Below are 19,515 nucleotides of genomic sequence, written 5' to 3'. Positions count from 1 at the left end.
GACGGGCACCAAGACAGCTGTGGTGGCCACAGTGAAAATTCCACACATATATGAAACTATCCTCCCCACACATGCAGGAAAATTAGCATGCATAGTAAGAAGATTGCTGGTGCCCACAAACTATCCAAGTTCATGTATACCTCCCTGCCCTTGCCCTTTTTCTAAATCTGCAAACTCTCCTTGGAAGAAAAAAAAGTCCTAAAATTTATGGTTAAAACCCAAGTAAGTCAAGATTATGCTACAGCAATGCCAAGGAGATGTTATTATTTTCTGTCTAACATTTTGGTCTACTGCCTTCCAGCCACAGCCATCACCATGACCTTAAGAAGATTCCAGTCACAAGCACTCGAGCCAACAGAACCATATTTCACGTCAACCACGATGAGACTGCATGCATCTGTTCTGAAGGCTCTTAGACACGACAACGAAAGGCACCTTGATGAATGTTAGCAATCGTCACTGAATCTAATGATTACAAGTCTTGGTTCATCTGCTTCCTAGAGTGATTAATGTCTAAATCTCAAGGTAAATAACAAAACAAAAACACTCGGCAATAAAACTGTGCTTTATCAGGAACTTGTTTCTCAAAAGCTGGGTTGCTGCAAGAAACAGAGCTACTCACTGCTCACTACTCACCGAAGGGTCAACCTGGTCATTGGTTACTCCTCGCAGAACGATTCTTAACGGGTGCTTCATAAATGGAGCCAGACAAAGAAGACTCTCCAGGTAGTAGCCAATGCTGCGAAGGACATTACAGTCATGTTCCACAGACCCACCGTACAGGAGGCCAGGCTGGTAATACAAGGTTGTTCCTTACACCAGAGGAAGGAGAGCCACATTCAACAGAAAACAAAACAAAAAAAAAACAAAAACAAAAACGGAAAAAACACTTAGTGTCACAAAGTCAACAAAGGAAGTAAAACCTAAGGGGAAAGTCTGACAAGGGCATCCAAGAAGTTCAAAATGCCATTCCTAAGGGCCCACACTTCACTCCAAAAGCTGACTCATTACTGTCAAGCCCCTGTAACAATAATAAACTGTGAGTGTAATTTAATAAACAGCAATAAATTAAACCCCTCCCTAAGCATCTGAGTTGCCAAAATCGTGGCAGGGCAGAGGAGAGATCCTAACAGGCGCTCTGGTCTACCAAGAGCACACTCTGCCTGCTATGGGGGGCTTTACAAATGATGTGCTAAAATCATCATACCAGCAACCAGCTTCTCCCGGGCCCCTGAAATGAGATTTCCCTGTATACAGCACTCACCAACAGGATTCCTAGAGAAGGCAAGTACTTGATGGCACTTAATACTGTTAATAGTAGCTATTTTAATAGTAATGAGTGGAAAGATCTAAAACTATTAAATAGCTTTAGTGGAAACTCTATTATCTTTATTCAGTCTTTTGCATATTTGTATCATCCAGAAAGTTTCTTACTGGGTATACGTATTAGGGGAAAAGTAAAATATTCTAGATTATTAGGGGCAGGGAACACATAAATGGGTGAACAAGAGATTGTTGCTGCTCAAAATCTTTTGCCAATGTCTTCTGGCATAATTAACCAATAAATTTAACATTAGAGGAAAGTGATCTAGGCTCAGTCACTGAAAAGGAAAGCAATTCTTTGAAGTTTCATAAAATAAAAAAATTTGGAGTTTCGTTAACAAAAGAAAAAAAAAGACTGTATCATCACTAAATTCTGCAAATCCGTGCCTACAAATGAACCAAGTGAAAAACTGGTAGATTATTAGAATGAAGACTTCTCTGGTGGGGCAGGAAGTATGACATAGAAGCAGGATCATTTAAAATGTCTTACTTCCCAACTTAAGCTACAGATATGACCAGAAAATAATTATGAACCCTCTAAATCACCAGTAAAAACTGCTGGAAAAAAATGTTTTTAATTTAAAATTTTCTTTTAAATCCCCAGCAATTTCAAAGTAAGCCAAGGAGGACTCAAGGAATCATAGGTTGCAAAAGGTATCTGAAGTCTCATGCCTAAAACATGTTCTCTGTAGGATAGGCCCGAAAGCAGCTACAAATCGGGTCTCATGTGATGCAGGGGCCACTTATTAGGACAAACGTCATCTTTCTTAAGAGAGCCAAGTGAGAAAGTTCAGAGTTTCCTTTGTGGAATATATGTGCAAAGGTGAATACTTCATGGAGCGAGGCAGTGTTTGCCATGGCTTCCCATACAATGTCTTGAAAAAGAGTTTCTAATAGCCAACAAACAGCTAAAAAACAACCTAAGTGTTTACCTGTAGGGAGCAGTTAAATAAATTATCAGGCATCCATACAATAGAATACTCTACTAGGCCCATGGAAATGTTGAGATGGATCTGCGTGTGCCTGGCAGGGAAAGTTCTCGGAGACATCTGTGATAGTGAAGAAAAGCTGGCTGCAGAACAATCTGAAGAGCATGACGTTGCTGGAGGCTTGAGATACAGAAGTGCGCAAGGAAGCAAAGGCATATATAGGAGACAAGGGCACACACCTCAGGCTGTGACCATGGCTGCCCCTCAGGAAGAGGGAGGGAACAGGAGAAGAAACAGGTGAAGGGATTTTCACAACTTTTGCATATACTTGAGCTTAATTTTTTTTTCTTTTTATTGAGAGGAGAGAGAAAGAATGCATGCAGGGGGCAGGGCGGAGGAGCAGGAGACGAAGAGGGAAAGAATCCCAAGCAGACTCTGCACAGAGTATAGAGCCCAACTGCGGGGCTTGATCTCACAACCCCGAGATCATGACCTGAGCCAAAACCAAAAGTTGGGACACTCAACGGACTCAGCCACCCAAGTGTCCTGTGCATTCTTACTTTGAAGATAAAACTAAAAAAGTAAAATTCAGCACTTCACAGGGTTTGCTGTAAAATTTGACTGTGACAAAATAAAGACTTTGAAAAGATGTGCAGAAATATTAGGTAAAAAAAAAAATTAGGTATAAAGTATTTTTGTTGTTGAAAAAGAGAAGGTGCTTGTTCGTTGATGTGAAATTTCCAGCCTTCTAACTTCTTTAATTCAAGTGTACGCCCCTTACATCGACAGATTTCACATACATTTCCACACACTGTATCACGGACAGGAAACTCGCCCTTTCCACATGATTATTTTTATAGGGTCAAAAGGCATGAGAGGGAAGCCTGGGTGGCTCAGTGGTTGGGCATCAGCCTTTGGCTTAGGGTGTGATCCCAGGTCTGGGGATCAAGTCCTACAACCGGCTTCCTGCGAGGAGCCTGCTTGCTTCTCCATCTATGTCTCTGCCTCTCTTTCTGCATCTTTCATGAATAAATAACTAAAATCTTTTAAAAAGGGGGGGAATGAGGGGGGGGCATGAGAAGTAGGAATGTTTAAGTAGAATATGTGGGTGCTTTCAGGAACGGTAAGAAAGAGAGCTTACCTGTTTGGTTTATTTCAATCCGAGAACCATTAGTTACTTTGTCCAACAGTCTTATGAAGCTGGCTTCAAAGTCTGTGAGGAAAAGAGAAAACAGATTGGCCTCATGTCAGGTCACCATTTCCAGAGTACATGTGTTATCCAGGAACTGCGGTGGAAGGTATGTGACTTCCTGCATCATGCCCAGGTTCTTGTTAGGACTGGGGTGGGACCACTGGCTGAGGAAACTAAAGCAGCTGAAAAGCACTGACTAGCGGACATATGGTTAGTGGAACTATGAGAAACAATTCAGCTTTCATATTCCACAACAAACAACAACTCTACCAGCAATCTGATGGGGTATTAATTTCAGCAGCCTACCACCCATCAAGGCCTGCTCTTCTGACTTGAGGAGTGCATGCCAAATACAGGAGAAACTGCAGAAAGTGGGGAAGAGTCTGAAAGTCAATTTCTTATTTATTCCAGAATACCCAAGAGGGCAGATGAAATTGTGACTCCTCAGTCTCAGAAGCAGTAAGAGGTCACTGTCTCCCCTACTCAACACTGTCCCTTTTCCCTTCTTCTGCCACTTTACTCATCTAGAGCTATCTAACCAGTTCAGTTTTTAACTTCATTACAGAGGTGCTTGAATATGAAGTTATTATTACTACCTTCTTTTTAACACACGAAAAGAGACTGGAAGAAAAAACACCGAATCTTAACGAATGGATTTCTCTTCATGGTAGGACTTTATAGGAATTTAATTTTATTGCTTAAATTCTCATGTATAAATTTGGATAGATTGGTTTTTTTTTTTTAAAGATTTTATTTATTTATTCATGAGAGACACAGAGAGAGGGAGAGGCAGAGACACAGGCAGAGGGCGAAGCAGGCTCCACGCAGGGAGCCCGATGCGGGACTCGTTCCCGGGTCTCCAGGATCACAGCCCGGACTGAAGGCGGTGCCAAACCGCTGAGCCACCGGGGCTGCCCAAATTTGGATAGATTGTTATCCAAAAGATAAAAGCTGGTCATTATTTAGAAGAGGGGTGTGTAGGGAGGGAGGACATGGATTTTAAATGTAAAGTAAGAGAAGAGGAAGAGAGAGGACTCAGGCAGGAGACTATGTCCTGTGGCCTTCCTGAGTGGACCTCACTCACGTTCAGACAATCATGCTCACCTCCTCCCTCTCTTCCTGAGTAGGTCTCACTCACGTTCATACAATCGTGCTCACCTCCTCCCTCTCTGCCGTCAACCTCCTGCCCGTGAACAGGACAGGAAGACCAACTCTCCCACACCAAAAGCATAGTGACCACCTGGTAGTTTAGGCAGTTTCCACCCGTATAATAAACTAGCAGAGTTTTTAAGCACAGACGCCAGCAGTCACTTGAGCTGATCCCAGAGGGCGAGCACAACAACTAAGCAATTCCCATCCACCCATCCTGTTATTTAACACTGCCCCACGCTTCTTGCCATGGTAGATGTTGCAATCTGTACAAAGAGCCTTAGGCTAGAAGTCAGAGAAGCTCCAGTAAGTCCTGAAACAAGGAATAACAGCTAATTCCAGCAAGGTGTGCATTGATGGTTACCTTACAGCCAGACAGTCTCTCATTTAATCTGCAAAGCTCTTGACAGGGAGTGCCAGTCCCATTTTTTTGACCCACCAGGGGATCCCTGGGTGGCTCAGCAGTTTAGCGCCTGCCTTTGGCCCAGGGTGCAGTCCTGGAGTCCTGGGATAGAGTCCCACGTCGGGCTCCCAGCATGGAGCCTGCTTCTCCCTCTGACTGTGTCTCTGCTTCTCTCTCTCTCTCTCTCTCTCTCTATGTCTATCATGAATAAATAAAAAATTTTAAAAATCTTAAAAAAAAAAAAAAAAAAAAAAAGAAGGCTGAGGCCCGAGAATGAGGTTGGCCAGTGACGGAGCCAGGGGTTGAGGCCAAGTCTGGGCTTCTCCAGAGTCCACACTCCTAACCACATGACACTAGTTTGTCAAACTCAGTTTAATGCCTGAGTCAACTACCTCCTCTAGAAAATCATAGAACTTTTTAACTGCAGGCAGTGACCTACTGCAGGATCCTGCAGACCATTTAATGGGTCCCCAATCAACATTTATTTTTAATGAAATTAGAACAGAATAAACGATGCCAGAGTTAACTGTACACAGGGCACTGTTTGTGAAACCTTCAAGTGTTTTACAATTATCTGTACGTGCACTTGGTTGTACTGTTAAGTAGCATCGCAAAAGTTTGAAAAGAACTACAAAATTGTTTCCATGACCTCTCGATAAAGAATATTGTTTTTAAAAATTAGGTATGATGTAGACCACGGTGCCACTCTCCACCTATATTTCCAACACATACAATGTACTCTGCACAAAAAAAGGAAAGTCCTGATTAGCTCAAATTCTTGAGGTGGCTAAGGGGGAGAGGAACAGATATTTATGAATAAAGTCCATGATTAAACTCCATAACTTTCACAGATGAGAGGGGGGGGGGGAAGAAAGCATAACTTTTAGAACTTTTTTCTTCTGCAATTCACAGGGCCATTTAAGCATGAACACAGTTAAAAATGCCCAGCACAGGAACACGGGCAGGAACAGAATAGGCACATAAAGAGACCTCCAGGCTGGACCATCCCCTGGTCACGGCAAACAGGTGATTCAGAAGCAGTACTTGAAAGAACCAAACACAGAGCTAGTTCCAGAGTCCTGGCAACAGTGAAGATACAGCTCCATCACGTGGTTATGAAAAAGATCTCAGGTTCACCTAATAATAGTAAGACGAATGTCCCCAAACTCATTAGGACAGATGTGTAGGATTCCCTACCCCTTCACTCCCCACACAGCCTCTTTGACTCTCCTTCCTCAGGACTGCTTTTGGGGGGTACAGAAGTTCAGATATCAAAAAGCACTAGGGGGAAAATATCCAAAACTAGGCACAATTTTACTGCACTGTTTAGGAATACATAATTAGGTTATAAAGCTATAAAGACAATCTACACGAATACTGTACTGGTCAGGAAAGTGGCTACCAGCAGGTACAGAGGAGGGAGTCATGACCAGAGAGGCCCCTAGGTGCAACAGTGACTATTTCTTGACTTGGATGGGGTCACACAGGTGTTCATTTTATAATCTTTTTGGCACTACTTTAACATGTGCATTTTTTGTTTATTGTATTTAACATTTTCTAGAAGTTTATACTATATCTCAGAATTCTTTAAATATTGCCTCTGATACCTAAAGCGCTCCCGTTCTCAGTGAGCTCATTACTTCTTACAGGCAGCCTATAACTATGTAGGACAGTGCCAATCATCGGCCTGGCCCATTCCTCACTAATAAAGGCAAACTATGTCTCAAATGAGGGCAGTGAGGAAAAGAATACAAACTAAAGACCTACACTTTAAAACTAGGAGTAAATCTCAACCGATAACAGTTTCAACTTAAAAAGTATCATAACAATTTAAATATCTAGAAACATTAAGTGTGCGAAAATAAATTATGATGCATATATCTAATATAATATATGTCACATATAAATGTTAGATGTATATACATTGGATATATATCAGAACACTTTGCAGCCTTACAATTTTTTTTTTAAAAGATTTTATTTATTTATTCATGAGCGAGAGTGAGAGAGAGAGAGAGAGAGAGAGAGGCAGAGACAAAGGCAGAGGGAGAAGCAGGCTCCATGCAGGGAGCCTGATGTGGGACTTGATCCCGGGTCTCCAGGATCACACCCTGGGCTGAAGACAGCACTAAACCATTGAGCCACCCGGGCTGCCCCAGCCTTACAATTAATGAGAATTTTCATATACTGATATTTAAGTCACCTCCATGGTATGTTAAGTGAAAAAAAGTAAGATGCTGATGGCCATTTGTGTGAAAAAGGAAAAAGCGTATATGTACTTGCCTAATTACGAAAAAAAGAGCTCTGGGAAGAAACACAACAAACTAGTAACACTGGCTGCTTCATAGGAAAAGGAAGATGGGAAAGAGAGACACACTTTGTTAAAACCTTTTGCTCCCTCTGATTTTTACACAATCGTGTATGTTTTTTAAATACATAAAATTTAAATTAAAAAATACACATAAAGTTACTGTAACACAATTTAAATAGCCAACAAAACTGCTCTCATTAGATAGCCTGTGAAAGATCTTTATAATACTATATGGCCATTAAAAATATTTTAAAAGAATTATTTAATTACACGAGGAAATGCTCACATTAAGGAAATAACTTAAAAGTAATATACACAATGTGATTTCAAGTTCTTTAGAGAGGTACCTAAAATATAAGACAATGAGCCAGTAATATCTGAAACTAGAAATCATTCTTATCCTCATTAAATCCCAAAAGGTAGATATTACAAATACATACCCAATTCTCAGAAAAAATTAAAAGGTATCTGTTGGGCTGGCAAGACTGGGGACCTCAAAATGGCCGCTCTACCTTCATCTTCCTGCCAAAACTCTTTATAAACCCCCCTGAGGTTTGCCTGGGCACGACTTCTGGGACTCAACTTCCCTGACTCGGGCCTCTTCTCCAAGTCACGGAACCTTGCCAGGAGTGCTCCCCATTAAAGCACTCTCGAACCTACTGCCTGGCTCTGCTGTCTTTTTCTCCGTTGATCATTAAAAGAAAACCTAACAGTACCCATTCACTTGGAAATATGCATAAAATATATACATTTTTATATATAATATGTAACTACAGATGTGATTAATAAATCATATTTTAACTGAAAGAAACATATAACATCTTTCCTAAATTGTCAGCACAGGAAGAAAAAAAACTACAGAACATGCTCAAATATTTTAGGCAGAAACATCATTTTACCAGACTACACAACAGTCAACCAAAAAAAAAAAAATTACCACTTTGAATACCTTAGTAATTAAAAAAAACAAAAGCAAGGGCAGCCCGGGTGGCTCAGCTGTTTGTCGCCTGCCTTCGGCCCAGGGTGTGAGCCTGGGAGACCCGGGATAGAGTCCCACATCGGGCTCCCTGCATGGAGCCTGCTTCTCCCTCTGCCTGTGTCTCTGCCTCTCTCTCTCTCTCTCTCTCTCTCTGTGTCTCTCATTAATAATAAATAGATAAATAATCTTTAAAAAAAAAAAAAAAGCAAGAGCAAAATGAACTGAGATTTTAGAAATGGAACTGAATTATAAGCCAAAAAGTAAATGAAAAAAATCACAAAAGAGATTTTAAAAATGGAAAATAGAGCAGAAAAAAAAATTAAACTATTTAAAAAATACAATACAGATCAATAGTTTCATTCATCTGTAAGAGGAAAGAAAATGTGAGTTAATAATAAATAATAAAAAAAAATATAATTAATAAAAGATATTTGAGCTTTGGGGCACCTGGGTGGCTCAATCAGTTAGGGATCCACCTCCGGATCTGCCTTTGTGTCTGCCTCTGCTCAGGTCCTGATCCTAGAAGCCCTACATCGGGCTCCCTGCTCAGTCTGCTTCTGCCTCTGCCCCTCCCTTCCACTCAAGATCTCTCTCTGGCTCAGTCTCTCTCTGATCTCAAATAAATAAAATCTTTTTTAAAAAAGGGACACCTGGGGGATCCCTGGGTGGCGCAGCGGTTTGGCGCCTGCCTTTGGCCCAGGGTGGGATCCTGGAGGCCCGGGATCGAGTCCCACGTCGGGCTCCCTGAATGGAGCCTGCTTCTCTCTCTGCCTCTCTCTCTCTCTATGTCTATCATGAATAGATAAATAAAATCTTTAAAAAAATAAAAAATAAAAAATAAAAAAAATTAAAAAAATTAAAAAAAAAAAAAGGGACACCTGGGTGGCTCAGCAGTTGAGCGTCTACCTTCGGTTCAGGGCCTGATAGCACAGTCCTGGGACAGAGTCCCACATCAGGCTTCCTGCATGGAGCCTGCTTCTCCCTCTGCCTGTCTCTCTGCCTCTCCCATGAATAAATAAAATCTTTAAAAAAAATTATAAACTTTTATAATAAACTATTCCCTAATATTTACTGATACATCTGAAATTAATATAGCTAGGTAAAAAGAGGATAAACCAAGCAGATAAAAAAAAAAGACACAAAAAAGATAATTCATTCTGTCCCAAAATGAAGAGAATAAGAAAATTTATCAATAAACCGAAAAGAGCACTGATAAAGTTGCTGAAATATTTTTTCCCAACGTTGGAAGGAAAAAGTTTTCTATTACATATCCCGAAGAACAGCAATACCAAAAGCATGGAGAGATAGCTTCAACTGCAGAACAGTTAAGAAGAGCACAACATGCAAAAAATAAATTAATTAATAAATTACAAACTAACTTCATTTTATAAGAACAAATGAGGGATGCCTGGGTGGCCCAGAGGTTGAGTGTCTGCCTTCAGCTCAGGGCTTGATCCCCGTCCGGGGATTGAGTCCTGAATATGGCTCCTTGCACAGAGCCTGCTTTTCCCTCTATGTCTCTGCCTCTCTCTGTGTCTCTCATGCATAAATAAATAAAATCTTAAAAAAAAAAAGACAAATGAAATATCCCCACATAAAACCTTAGAAAAGAGACTATAACATATTTTTCAACTACCCACTATGGTTGAGAAGAGGGCCTCTCAGGGAAGGACTGCATATAATGCACAAAGAAAATGACAATATTATTAAATACAAGATTAAATACAAAAATAGGGTGAAATTAAGTAATTAGCTTGACTGCTACTGAAAAGGCAGCATCTGATAAAATTCAAAATCTATTTTTCAGTAAAAATCGGTTTTAAAAAGTACAAAGAATGAATTTATTGTAAGAGAGTTTATATATAAAAACAGAAGCCTTAGATGTTAAAGGAAAATGTCTCCACTGGCTGTGGGTAGACCAAGATTTCTTTAGCAGGACACAAAAAGATTTATAAATTGGACTACATTAAAAGTAGTACCTATTGCAAATCAATAGAAATCATTAAGTGTGAAAAAAAACAAGTCAGAGTATAACTAGGTATCTGCAATACTTCAACAAAGAATTGTGCCACATTAATAAAATGTAATAGCATGCTACAGCAATGAAAATCAGCTACTGCCTCTACAACAGAGATAAATCTTACAAACATGACAGAGAACAAAGAAACTAGACACACACACAAAATACATACTCTATAATTCCACTTACATAAATTATGGTTAATACTTCAGAGATGTGGGATCCCTGGGTGGCGCAGCGGTTTAGCGCCTGCCTTTGGCCCAGGGCGCGATCCTGGAGACCCGGGATCGAATCCCACATCGGGCTCCCGATGCATGGAGCCTGCTTCTCCCTCTGCCTATGTCTCTGCCTCTCTCTCTCTCTCTCTGTGTGACTATCATAAATAAATAAAAATTAAAAAAAAAATCAAGGGGTGCTTGTGTGGCTGTCAATTGAGCGACCAACTCTTGGTTTGGGCTAAGGTGCTAATAATCTAGGTTCCTAATTTTGAGTCACCATGGGCTCCACACTTAGAGAGGAGTGTGCTTGAGATTTTCTCCCTCTGCAACCTCCCCTCTCTCAAATCTCCACTGCCGTGCATGCTCTCTCAAATGAATAAATAAATCTTTAAAAAAAATAATAAATAAATAAAAATCAAGTTAAAAGAAAGAGTACCTTAAAATATATGACAGAAGCAAAGAAATTCAATCATTTCTCCAATCTGCCATACTAGAAATGCTATTAAATATATCTCAAAAAAAAAAAAAAAAGAAGGTGTCAATAGAAGGAAGAAGTAGCAATTAAGGGAAAATATATCTTACCAACAAAGCAAGACGGTTTCACATACTTTGATCTGACCCCACGTTTTAAAAAAAGCATAGTCTTTGACCCAGCAATTCCACATCTAGAACTCTATCCTGTAGGAACAGAAGTATGCTAGGATACATGTACCAAAACTTTTACTGCTGCTTTATTTATAATAACAAACAATGAAGATTACTTTTTTGGTCCCATGCGTTCAAATGTTCCTAGACATTTTGTCATGCTTATATAAAAACCTATAAAAAAATAAAATCAACAAAGGGAAATTTAATTATCTGATTTATGCTGTAAAGAACTCTCAAAACTTAAGCATAAAAACAAACAATCCTACAGGGCAATGAAAAAAGACATCAGAGGCGGTGCAGACTAGAAATAGTCAACAGGAGTCAGGAAGGATGTGGACCATCATCAGCCATTAGGAATATGCAAATTCAACAGGACAGTACTACCAGGATGGCTAAGGGGTTTGGAGAAACTGTGAGCCCATCGGCCACAGGTGCAAGGAGGAGCCTGGGCGCAGCACAAGGCACAGAGATACCCCCTAGCCTAGGGACCAGTCCCTCTTGGAGTCCTTCCTCCCACCTCCTCATCGTGTGCACCCCTCCTCCGGCTCCTCCTGTGTGGGCCACCGGTTCAGGCTGAGAGCCGCCTCTCCCAGCTGTGGGCTGTAGGCCATGGGCCGTGGGCCGTGAGCCCTGTCCTCCTCTTCTCTTCTGTCCTCTCCTGGGGGTATAGGAGGGCACCCCAGAGTTTCCTGATCCTCTGAAACCAGGTCACACTCACTGGTGTTCTAGTGGGAGTTCACCACTTCCTCCTGTCAGTGGCCTTCCCATCAATAGCATCACCCATCCCTGGCGACAACTAAGGAGATTTTAGCGCGATCCCCCCAAATCCAAGACCATCAGGTTCTACAAAGACAGTGTGATCAAGATGGGACTTTTCCAACATGTGACCTCTGGTGTGGACATGGGTGTGTAAATGACCTTGAGCTGCTGCCTCTTAGCCAACAACCTTTGGGGAACGGCCAGAAAGAGCCCAGCAGATATCTGCAGCTGGTCTGAGGGCCAGAGGCCAGGAAGGTGCCTCAGTGCCACCAGCTGCACAGGCTCAGCCAAGTTATGAAAATGCTGATCTTATTAGAAGTAACACATTTTAAAACCCTTGGGGAAAACACCAAATGCTGGCAAGGGTATAGAGAACCTGAATCACTTGGCATTGCTGGTGGGAATGTAAAATGGTAAGGCCATACTGGAAAACACTTTGACAGTTTCTTAAGTATGTAAACTACCATACAGCCCAGCCACTATACTTGTGGGCATTCATCCCAGGCAGAGACTTCTGTTCACATAAAAGCATGTACACAAATGTTTATAGCAGCTTTATTCATAAATGGTCAAAAACTGGAAACAATCCAGATGTCTTTCAACAGGTGAATGGTTAAAAAAAAAACACAACCCTGTAATAGTTTCATATCATGGAATAGTGTACAGCAATAAAAAGAAACAAACCTGAAAAAAAACAACAATTTAAATCTCCGAAGAATCATGCTGAGTGAAAAAAGTCCACCGCATAAGGTTACTTGCTGTATGATTCTACTTATATAACGTTCTTCAAATGACAAAATCACAGGACTGGAAAACAGATTGGTGATTGCCAAAGGTTAAGATTTAGTGGGGTAAGGAGGAAGATGGTGTGGCTGAGAACCTGAGGAATCCTTGTGGTAATGGAAATGCTCACTACCTTCATTCTTACCCCCGTCGATTTCCTGGCTGTGATATTATACTATAGTTTTCCAGATGTTCCATGAGGAGAAAATTGGGTGAACTGCAGACAGGATCTCTCAGTACTATTTATTACAACTGCATGTGAATCCACAACTATCTCAAAATTAAAAGTTTAGTTTAAAAAAAAAAAAAAGATGGCACACAGTTCCATCTGGAATAGCATTTACAGCTTCCAAGCAACAGCAGATCTGAGAGCAGACAATTAGGATTCCTGGCATCTGTCTTTCAAAAATGAGTATCTCATTTTGGGCACCCAATAATCAACATGTGGCAGCAAACTAACAGTCAACAGAGGCACAAGAGGGCGGGTTCCCAATCAACCATACAATATTCAATCTACTATCATTATTAGAGTCCTCAGGCTTGTCCAAGTCTAGTTACTGATCAGTAACTCTGAGTCTCAGACCATACTAAAATAAAATACAGGTGCATCCTTGCAGTATAATAAGAAATGTAATTTGGTCTTTGTCCCTGATTCCTGATACAGAGCTCCTAAAACCCTTGGAAGTTCCAAAATAATAAGTGTCTCTTAAAATTTATTCATAAGGAGCCTCTTTTGAATTTATGCTGATGAAGTGACTCAGAATGGGGCTGGTCAACAGAAAGACCCAAGTGGTTAAAGAGTTGGAACTTTCAGCCCATCCACTGACCCTGAAGGAAGGAGAGGTTGCCTGGAGATTAAACCTCATTAAAACTTGCATAAGGAGAGGACTTCCAGGCCAGTGAATGAACCACGTGCTGGAAGGGTGGCATGCCCTGGTTCCAGAGGGCAGAAGCTCCTGCTCCAGGACCCTTCAGGACCTGGCCCTATATACCTCATCTGTGTGTGTTCAGCTATATCCTTTATAATATCCTGTATAATAAACTGAGCTTTGTGAGCCACTCTAGCAAATTATTAGACCCAAGGAGGTTCCGTGAGAACCCCCGATTTATATAACCACTTGGTCACAAGTACAAGTAGCCTGAACCTGAGATTGGGACTTGTGACTGGCATCAGAAGCGGGCCTGAGAACCTTACGCTGTGGGATCTGCTGTCATCTCCAAGTAGACAGCATCAGAATTGAGTTCAATCTGTACTACACCCCATTGATGCCCACTGAGAATTGGAGAATTGCTTTGTAGGGGGAAAACCCCATCCATCTCGTGTCAGACCCATTGAGAGTAGAGGAGGAAAACAGTCTTCTCTTACAGTTCTCCTTCTAGAAGATGCAATTTATGAACAGCAGATTTAGCCCCCATACAGTTTACCAAGCAATGTTTTCCTTTCAAAGGACCTCTGTGTAGCACGTTTCTTCAACACATTTTAAGGCATTCTTTTGATTAAAACTCCAGTTAGCCCTCCCTTCTCAGAACCTCATCTGCTTACGCTGTGTGCAGCCCTCCCGTGGGTTCCCATCACTCCTCTCTCCCATTTCACAGGGGAAGACAGTGAGGCTCAGTCATGGGACTGGCTCAGAGATGCAGGGAGTAGCGTTGCGGCCTAACTACTATACCACTGCTCCTGCCTCAGTCCATCTTTCCCTATTCCCGCTTTAAACGATTCTCATGGAATTCCTTCTATCTGGACCTCATCTTACCCATGAACTGTGATCTCAACTTAACCTAACAAGACACAGCCCCTATGAAATCCAGAGCCCCATGCTGCGTACGGCTGCTGTCCGTGGTGACAAGCAACAGACAAGTGCATCATACAGTTAAATGGGAGAAGCAGCCCTCCAGGCAGGAGCTGACCACAGCCTCCTTCCAGCTGTGTCACCCCCGCAGACTTGAACTTGGCCAGCTATCTTACCCAACCATGCCTTGGCTTTCTACCTGCAGGAACACAGCAGTAAAACAAAATATGTACTTCCTCCTCACTAACAGCAAGAGTAGAATGGAACATAATTGTTCATGTTTCTCAGAATGAAGCAGAAATTATACATGGTTGTGTAATTAATAAAAATCATTCCAAGATCATTTTTCTTTGGGGTTCAAATTCTTCTCATCATATACAATCTGTCACGTTGGAAGGGGGCAGTTTTATTTAAGAGATTAGCTCGTTTGCTTGAAGCCACAGAGTTTGGCTTGGGTCTCATCCCCTTCTGAATCCCCATGCAGCTTTCTGGGTCCACATGCTGCTATTCCCAACCACTGGAGATATGGGGAAAAGAAAAGGCATAATAATTCAGTCTCATATGCCCAGGGTTTTAACAACCACACTGTTGACATTTTGGACAGAAGTATTTTTTGTGTGAGGAAGTTGTCTGGTGCAGCGCAGGATGTTTAATGGTATCCCTGGGCTCTGCCCACAAGGTGCCAGGAGCAGCCTCCCAGTTGTGACAACCAAAAACACCTCCAAAAACTGCCAACTGTCCCCCTGGGGAACAAAGCTGCACTGGTTGAAAACCACTACATTATACATAATACACACCAATATTTGGAAGCCATCACCCAAGAGGAAAACTTAGGCCGAAAAAAGAGGACAAAAAGAAGGCATAATTCTCTTTAAATATGTGAAAAGTTTCCATATAGAAGCAGGAACAGATTTCAGATGCCAGAGACCAGAACTATACTCTGTAGGTAGAAGTTACATAATTATAAAACCAGCTAACTTTTTTTGTAATTGATCTTTTTACATTAGAGAGAGACCGTGCACAAGTGGGGGCAGGGGGTTGGGGGACAGACTCCCTGCTGAGCACGAGCTCAATCTCAGAACCTTGAGATCGTGACCTAAGCTGAAACCAAGAGCCAGACATTTCACCAACTGAGCCACCCAGGTGCGCCCAAACCAGCTAACATTTATTTTTCCTACATGCCTGGCAGTCCTGTGCACTTTATTTCATCTAATCTTTACAATAACCCGTTAAGTTGGTAATACTGGCCTCACTTTACCAATGAAAAAACTGAGGCTCAGAAATGTTAAAGAATTCGCCCGAGGTCCAAGAGCTGACAGCATATGCAGAGCCAGGACTCAACCCAAGGTCTAACTCTGAGACCAAGCTCGTAACCACCAAGCTACTACAACCACAACAAAGTAAGGATTTTACCTCAACATAATAAATAAAGAACTCTATGACTTACAAGTGGTTCCTTTCACCAACAGTGATTCTGGCAGCCACCATCATATCTGTCCAGACCAGAAGCAGATCAAGAAAGTCTTCCTCCATGACCCCCAGGGAGGCCTCTGCCCTGACTTCGCTGAGTCCCTTTACCACATTCAGCTCTTCCTACTTCATATTACTCAAGCTACTCTCTCAAGCACTTCCTACTGAGAAAGCTCCCCCTGAGTGGGGCAACCAGCTCCTCATGTTTATGTTCCCACAAGGCCTTGCACAGTGGGCTCAGTAACCTTTCCTAAACCGCTGCCCCTGAGGCAAAAGGCCTCCACCACCCACCCCCAGAGCACGATCAGATTCAGCAAGCACCTTCCAGAGACACAGTTTTTTACTTAAACTGAAGATTTTATTGGCTGTGCTCTGAAGTTTTTTTCAATTCTCAGAATCTGAGCAGAAATAGTCAGAAAGGGAGAGATGACTGGCAACATAGCCTGCTAGCTACATCTTCAATCAAACTACCAAGGACTCACCTGACTATGACGGTAGATCATGTTTCAGGGGCTACACATTATTTATATACATAAACACGTACATGTGGGTATATATATGTGTATATACACATATGTGTGGGTATCTATGAGTGCATATATATATGTGTATATAAATGTATATATACACATATTTATATATTTATTTATATACGTATATATATACATTTACTTATATGTGTGTGTGTGTGTGTGTATATATATATATACATATATACACACATATATATACACAACACATTTCAGCTCCCTCTTAAAGAAATTTAAGCAAACATCTATGAGATTTCTGAGGACCTGAAACCAGCACAAAGAGACCTAAATCAGGAGTCTCTTTTCTTTTCCCTTGGTATATTAAAAACGTAAGGCAAATAATGCTCTACATACAGCTTCCCATAAAATACCAACACATCTGCCAACAAGTACTACCTCCCCCAAGCAGTGGAGCCTGGCATCCTTTCAGGAAAGCGCCAGTGGCCAAGCCCTGTCGGAAGAAATGAGAGTTCGTGTGTATGGTGTGTATGGCAGTTGAAGAGATGTCCACAAACCATGGGGGGGGGGGGGCATCCTTTGGAATATTAAATATTAGTTTGGACGCCACCTGTCAAAAGACAAACACTAAAATATATCTTTACAAGTACTGTATTTCCCATAGAAATGCTAGATTTCCAGGCCAAAGTACTTCTATTCCTATTAAAACACACACACACACACACACACACACACACACACACACACACACACACACACCAACTATGACCACTGTTCACAGTAGAAGCCTGTCTTCTTATCATATCCAGCTCACAGCAAGTTCTCTAAACTGGAGGTAAAGGGGAGGGCTGGCTGAGAATGCCACAGAGCAGAGCAATCAAGCAACTGCTTTGCCCTAACAGTCTCAAAATAAGGACAGCAGATGTTGAGGAAAACACCTGCAGAAACCCTGCTGGGGGTCCCCCCTCCTTCAGTGCTTCTGAACAGTAAGAGAGAAGAATCAATACTAATACAAGCCCTTCCCACTATCAGCAAGTGTGGAGGGTCTTCTGGTTCTTTTTTTCCTAACCTTGTATCTCCATCAATGACATGGCATTTTCTCTTTATAGGCAACCAATTACCATTCAGGAGAGGCACAAATGTAGCCCTCCAGAACAGGCATTCAGACAGATGATGAAATGGGCCGGCCACCTCCAACCCAAGTCTGGGTGCCAAAGCAAGCACTGCAACAGGACCGACAAAGCTTCCAAGACCAACCACAAACCCTCTCCTTCAATTTGCAGATAGATTTTTCCTTTTTTCCTTTGAGTGAATCTCCCAATTTGAGATAACCAGACAGAAGCTTTCAAATGCATGTGTCTTAGTCCAGGAAAACAGTTGAAAATGGGCACCACTTAACTTGATGTGAGTTTAAAACAGGGCGTATTTTGGGGAACCTGGGTGGCTCAATGGTTGAGCGTCTGCCTTCGGCTCAGGTCATGATCCACGGGGTCCTAGGATGGAGTCTCCCATCGGGCTCCCCGCAGGGAGCCTGCTTCTCCCTCTGCCTGTGTCTCTGCCTCTCTCCTCTCAGTGTCTCTCATGAATAAATAAGTCAATCCTTTAAGAAAATTAAAATAAATAAAATAGGGCCCATTTTTTCATCAATACACCTTTATCGGGCAAAAAAGGGCGGGGAGCTTGGAAACCTATAGTTTAGCGCTTGTCAAAAAAAAGGAAAAATTAGCACAAAGCTTCTAACCTGTGCACACCCCAGTTACGGCTAAAAACAAACACAGAATTAAAATTTTTTTCTTTGATCCACACCCAAGGAGGGGTGCGAGGGCAGCTGATCGTGACGACTGGGTCAGCCGACAAACGAGGGGGCAGCTGCTTCTGAGACGTGTTTTGGGACAGGGCACGGAAACAACCAGCGGCACTTCTCTCTGCAAACCTCTCTCCTCCTTCTATCTGCCCATCACCACATTTCGGTCCAGCAAACTGCCTTGATCCTGAGAGGCTCGCAGCGACAGCAGGAGGGACCTAAGGCGGGCGAGGGGGCGATGCCTGGGATGTGCTGCAACACGTAGCGCTGGAAAACGTGGAGCTGTTTACTAGCAGCGCCCGGGAGCCGCCAGCCTGCGCGCGGCGAGCACACCCCCCGGGCCCGACCCCGCCTTCCCCCCAACCCCAGGCGCGCTCGGCCTCCCCGCAGCGCCCCGGGACGCGCAGGCTCCGCGCGCGCCGCCCCCCCGCGGCCCCCGCGGCCGCCCCGCCGCCACTTACCTCGGAGGCCCGGGTTATCGTCCCTGGCCCGAATCCTTCGGATTTTGACTGGGCGCCCGCTCAGGGTGGACAGGACCAGCCGCTGGCGCAAGAAGTTGCAGCCCGCGTAGCTGAGGGAGTGCGCCTGGGTCGCCATGTGCGCGCCCTCCGCCAAGGTGCGGGCGGCCGGGGCGCGGCGACTTTGGACGGGCGCGGGGATCGCGACCCCGGCGGCGGCGGCGACGGAGGCGGTGGTGACCCGGGCTCTCGACCGGAGCCCCGCAGCCCCCGGCGCGTCCACGTGGTTTGGAACAGGAAGACAGAGAGACGAGACACCGGGTCAGAGGGGAGAGGGGCGGAGTCGGGGCCCGTCTCCCCGCCTCCCCCCCCGGCCGGGGGAGGCTCCCGCACCGGGTCTCGCTGCTATTGGTCCGCGCAGGATCAGGGCGGTGCCCGTGCGGCGCTGCCATTGGCCTGTGCTGGAGCTGGGCGGTGCCCGGGCCGCGCTGCCATTGGTCCGCACTGGAGAGGGGCGGTGCTCGGGCCCCGGCAACAGCGCGCGGCGGGAGGGAGCGCGTGCGGCGCGGGGCGGGGCGGGGGGCAGCCTGGGAGCCAAGCGCGGGAGCTCGCCTTCCTCGGCAGTCTCCGTGCAGTGCCTCCGCCCGCGCCGCGGCCCGCGGACGCGACCGGCTGGGGCTGGGTGCCTATTACCCTCGGTGCTAACGGCAAGCCCTGGATGTGGATGGTATTACCTCCCCCGCCTTTTTCCTGATAGAGAAGCGCGCCAGGGTTTGGCGCGCTTACCCTGT

General features: G+C 43.7%; 1 protein-coding gene across 4 annotated transcripts in view; it reads right to left on the bottom strand.

The window, feature by feature from the left end:
- The window catches only part of RCL1 (RNA terminal phosphate cyclase like 1), a 58,774-nt gene extending 39,741 nt beyond the window's left edge, over positions 1–19,033 (bottom strand). Inside the window, exons 1-3 of one of the 4 annotated variants that reach the window (XR_005985961.1) lie at positions 18,728–19,033; positions 3,394–3,465; positions 637–812 (exon numbers count right to left, since the gene is read on the bottom strand). Coding sequence is in view for 3 of the 4 variants with exons in the window: in XM_041743091.1 (XP_041599025.1) it covers positions 637–812; positions 3,394–3,465; positions 18,728–18,863 (384 nt within the window). In the remaining variant the exon portion in view is untranslated. Of the gene's footprint in view, positions 1–636; positions 813–3,393; positions 3,466–4,602; positions 4,679–4,957; positions 5,128–18,727 lie in introns of those variants that run through there. The other 3 variants (XM_041743091.1, XM_041743094.1, XM_041743092.1) reach the window with 3 other exon arrangements.
- Positions 19,034–19,515: the final 482 nt, after the last annotated feature.

The sequence above is a fragment of the Vulpes lagopus genome, chromosome 2 (genome assembly GCF_018345385.1).
Source record: "Vulpes lagopus strain Blue_001 chromosome 2, ASM1834538v1, whole genome shotgun sequence".
NCBI classification, from domain to species: Eukaryota; Metazoa; Chordata; class Mammalia; order Carnivora; family Canidae; genus Vulpes; species Vulpes lagopus.
This window is presented reverse-complemented; position numbering and strand designations above follow the sequence as displayed.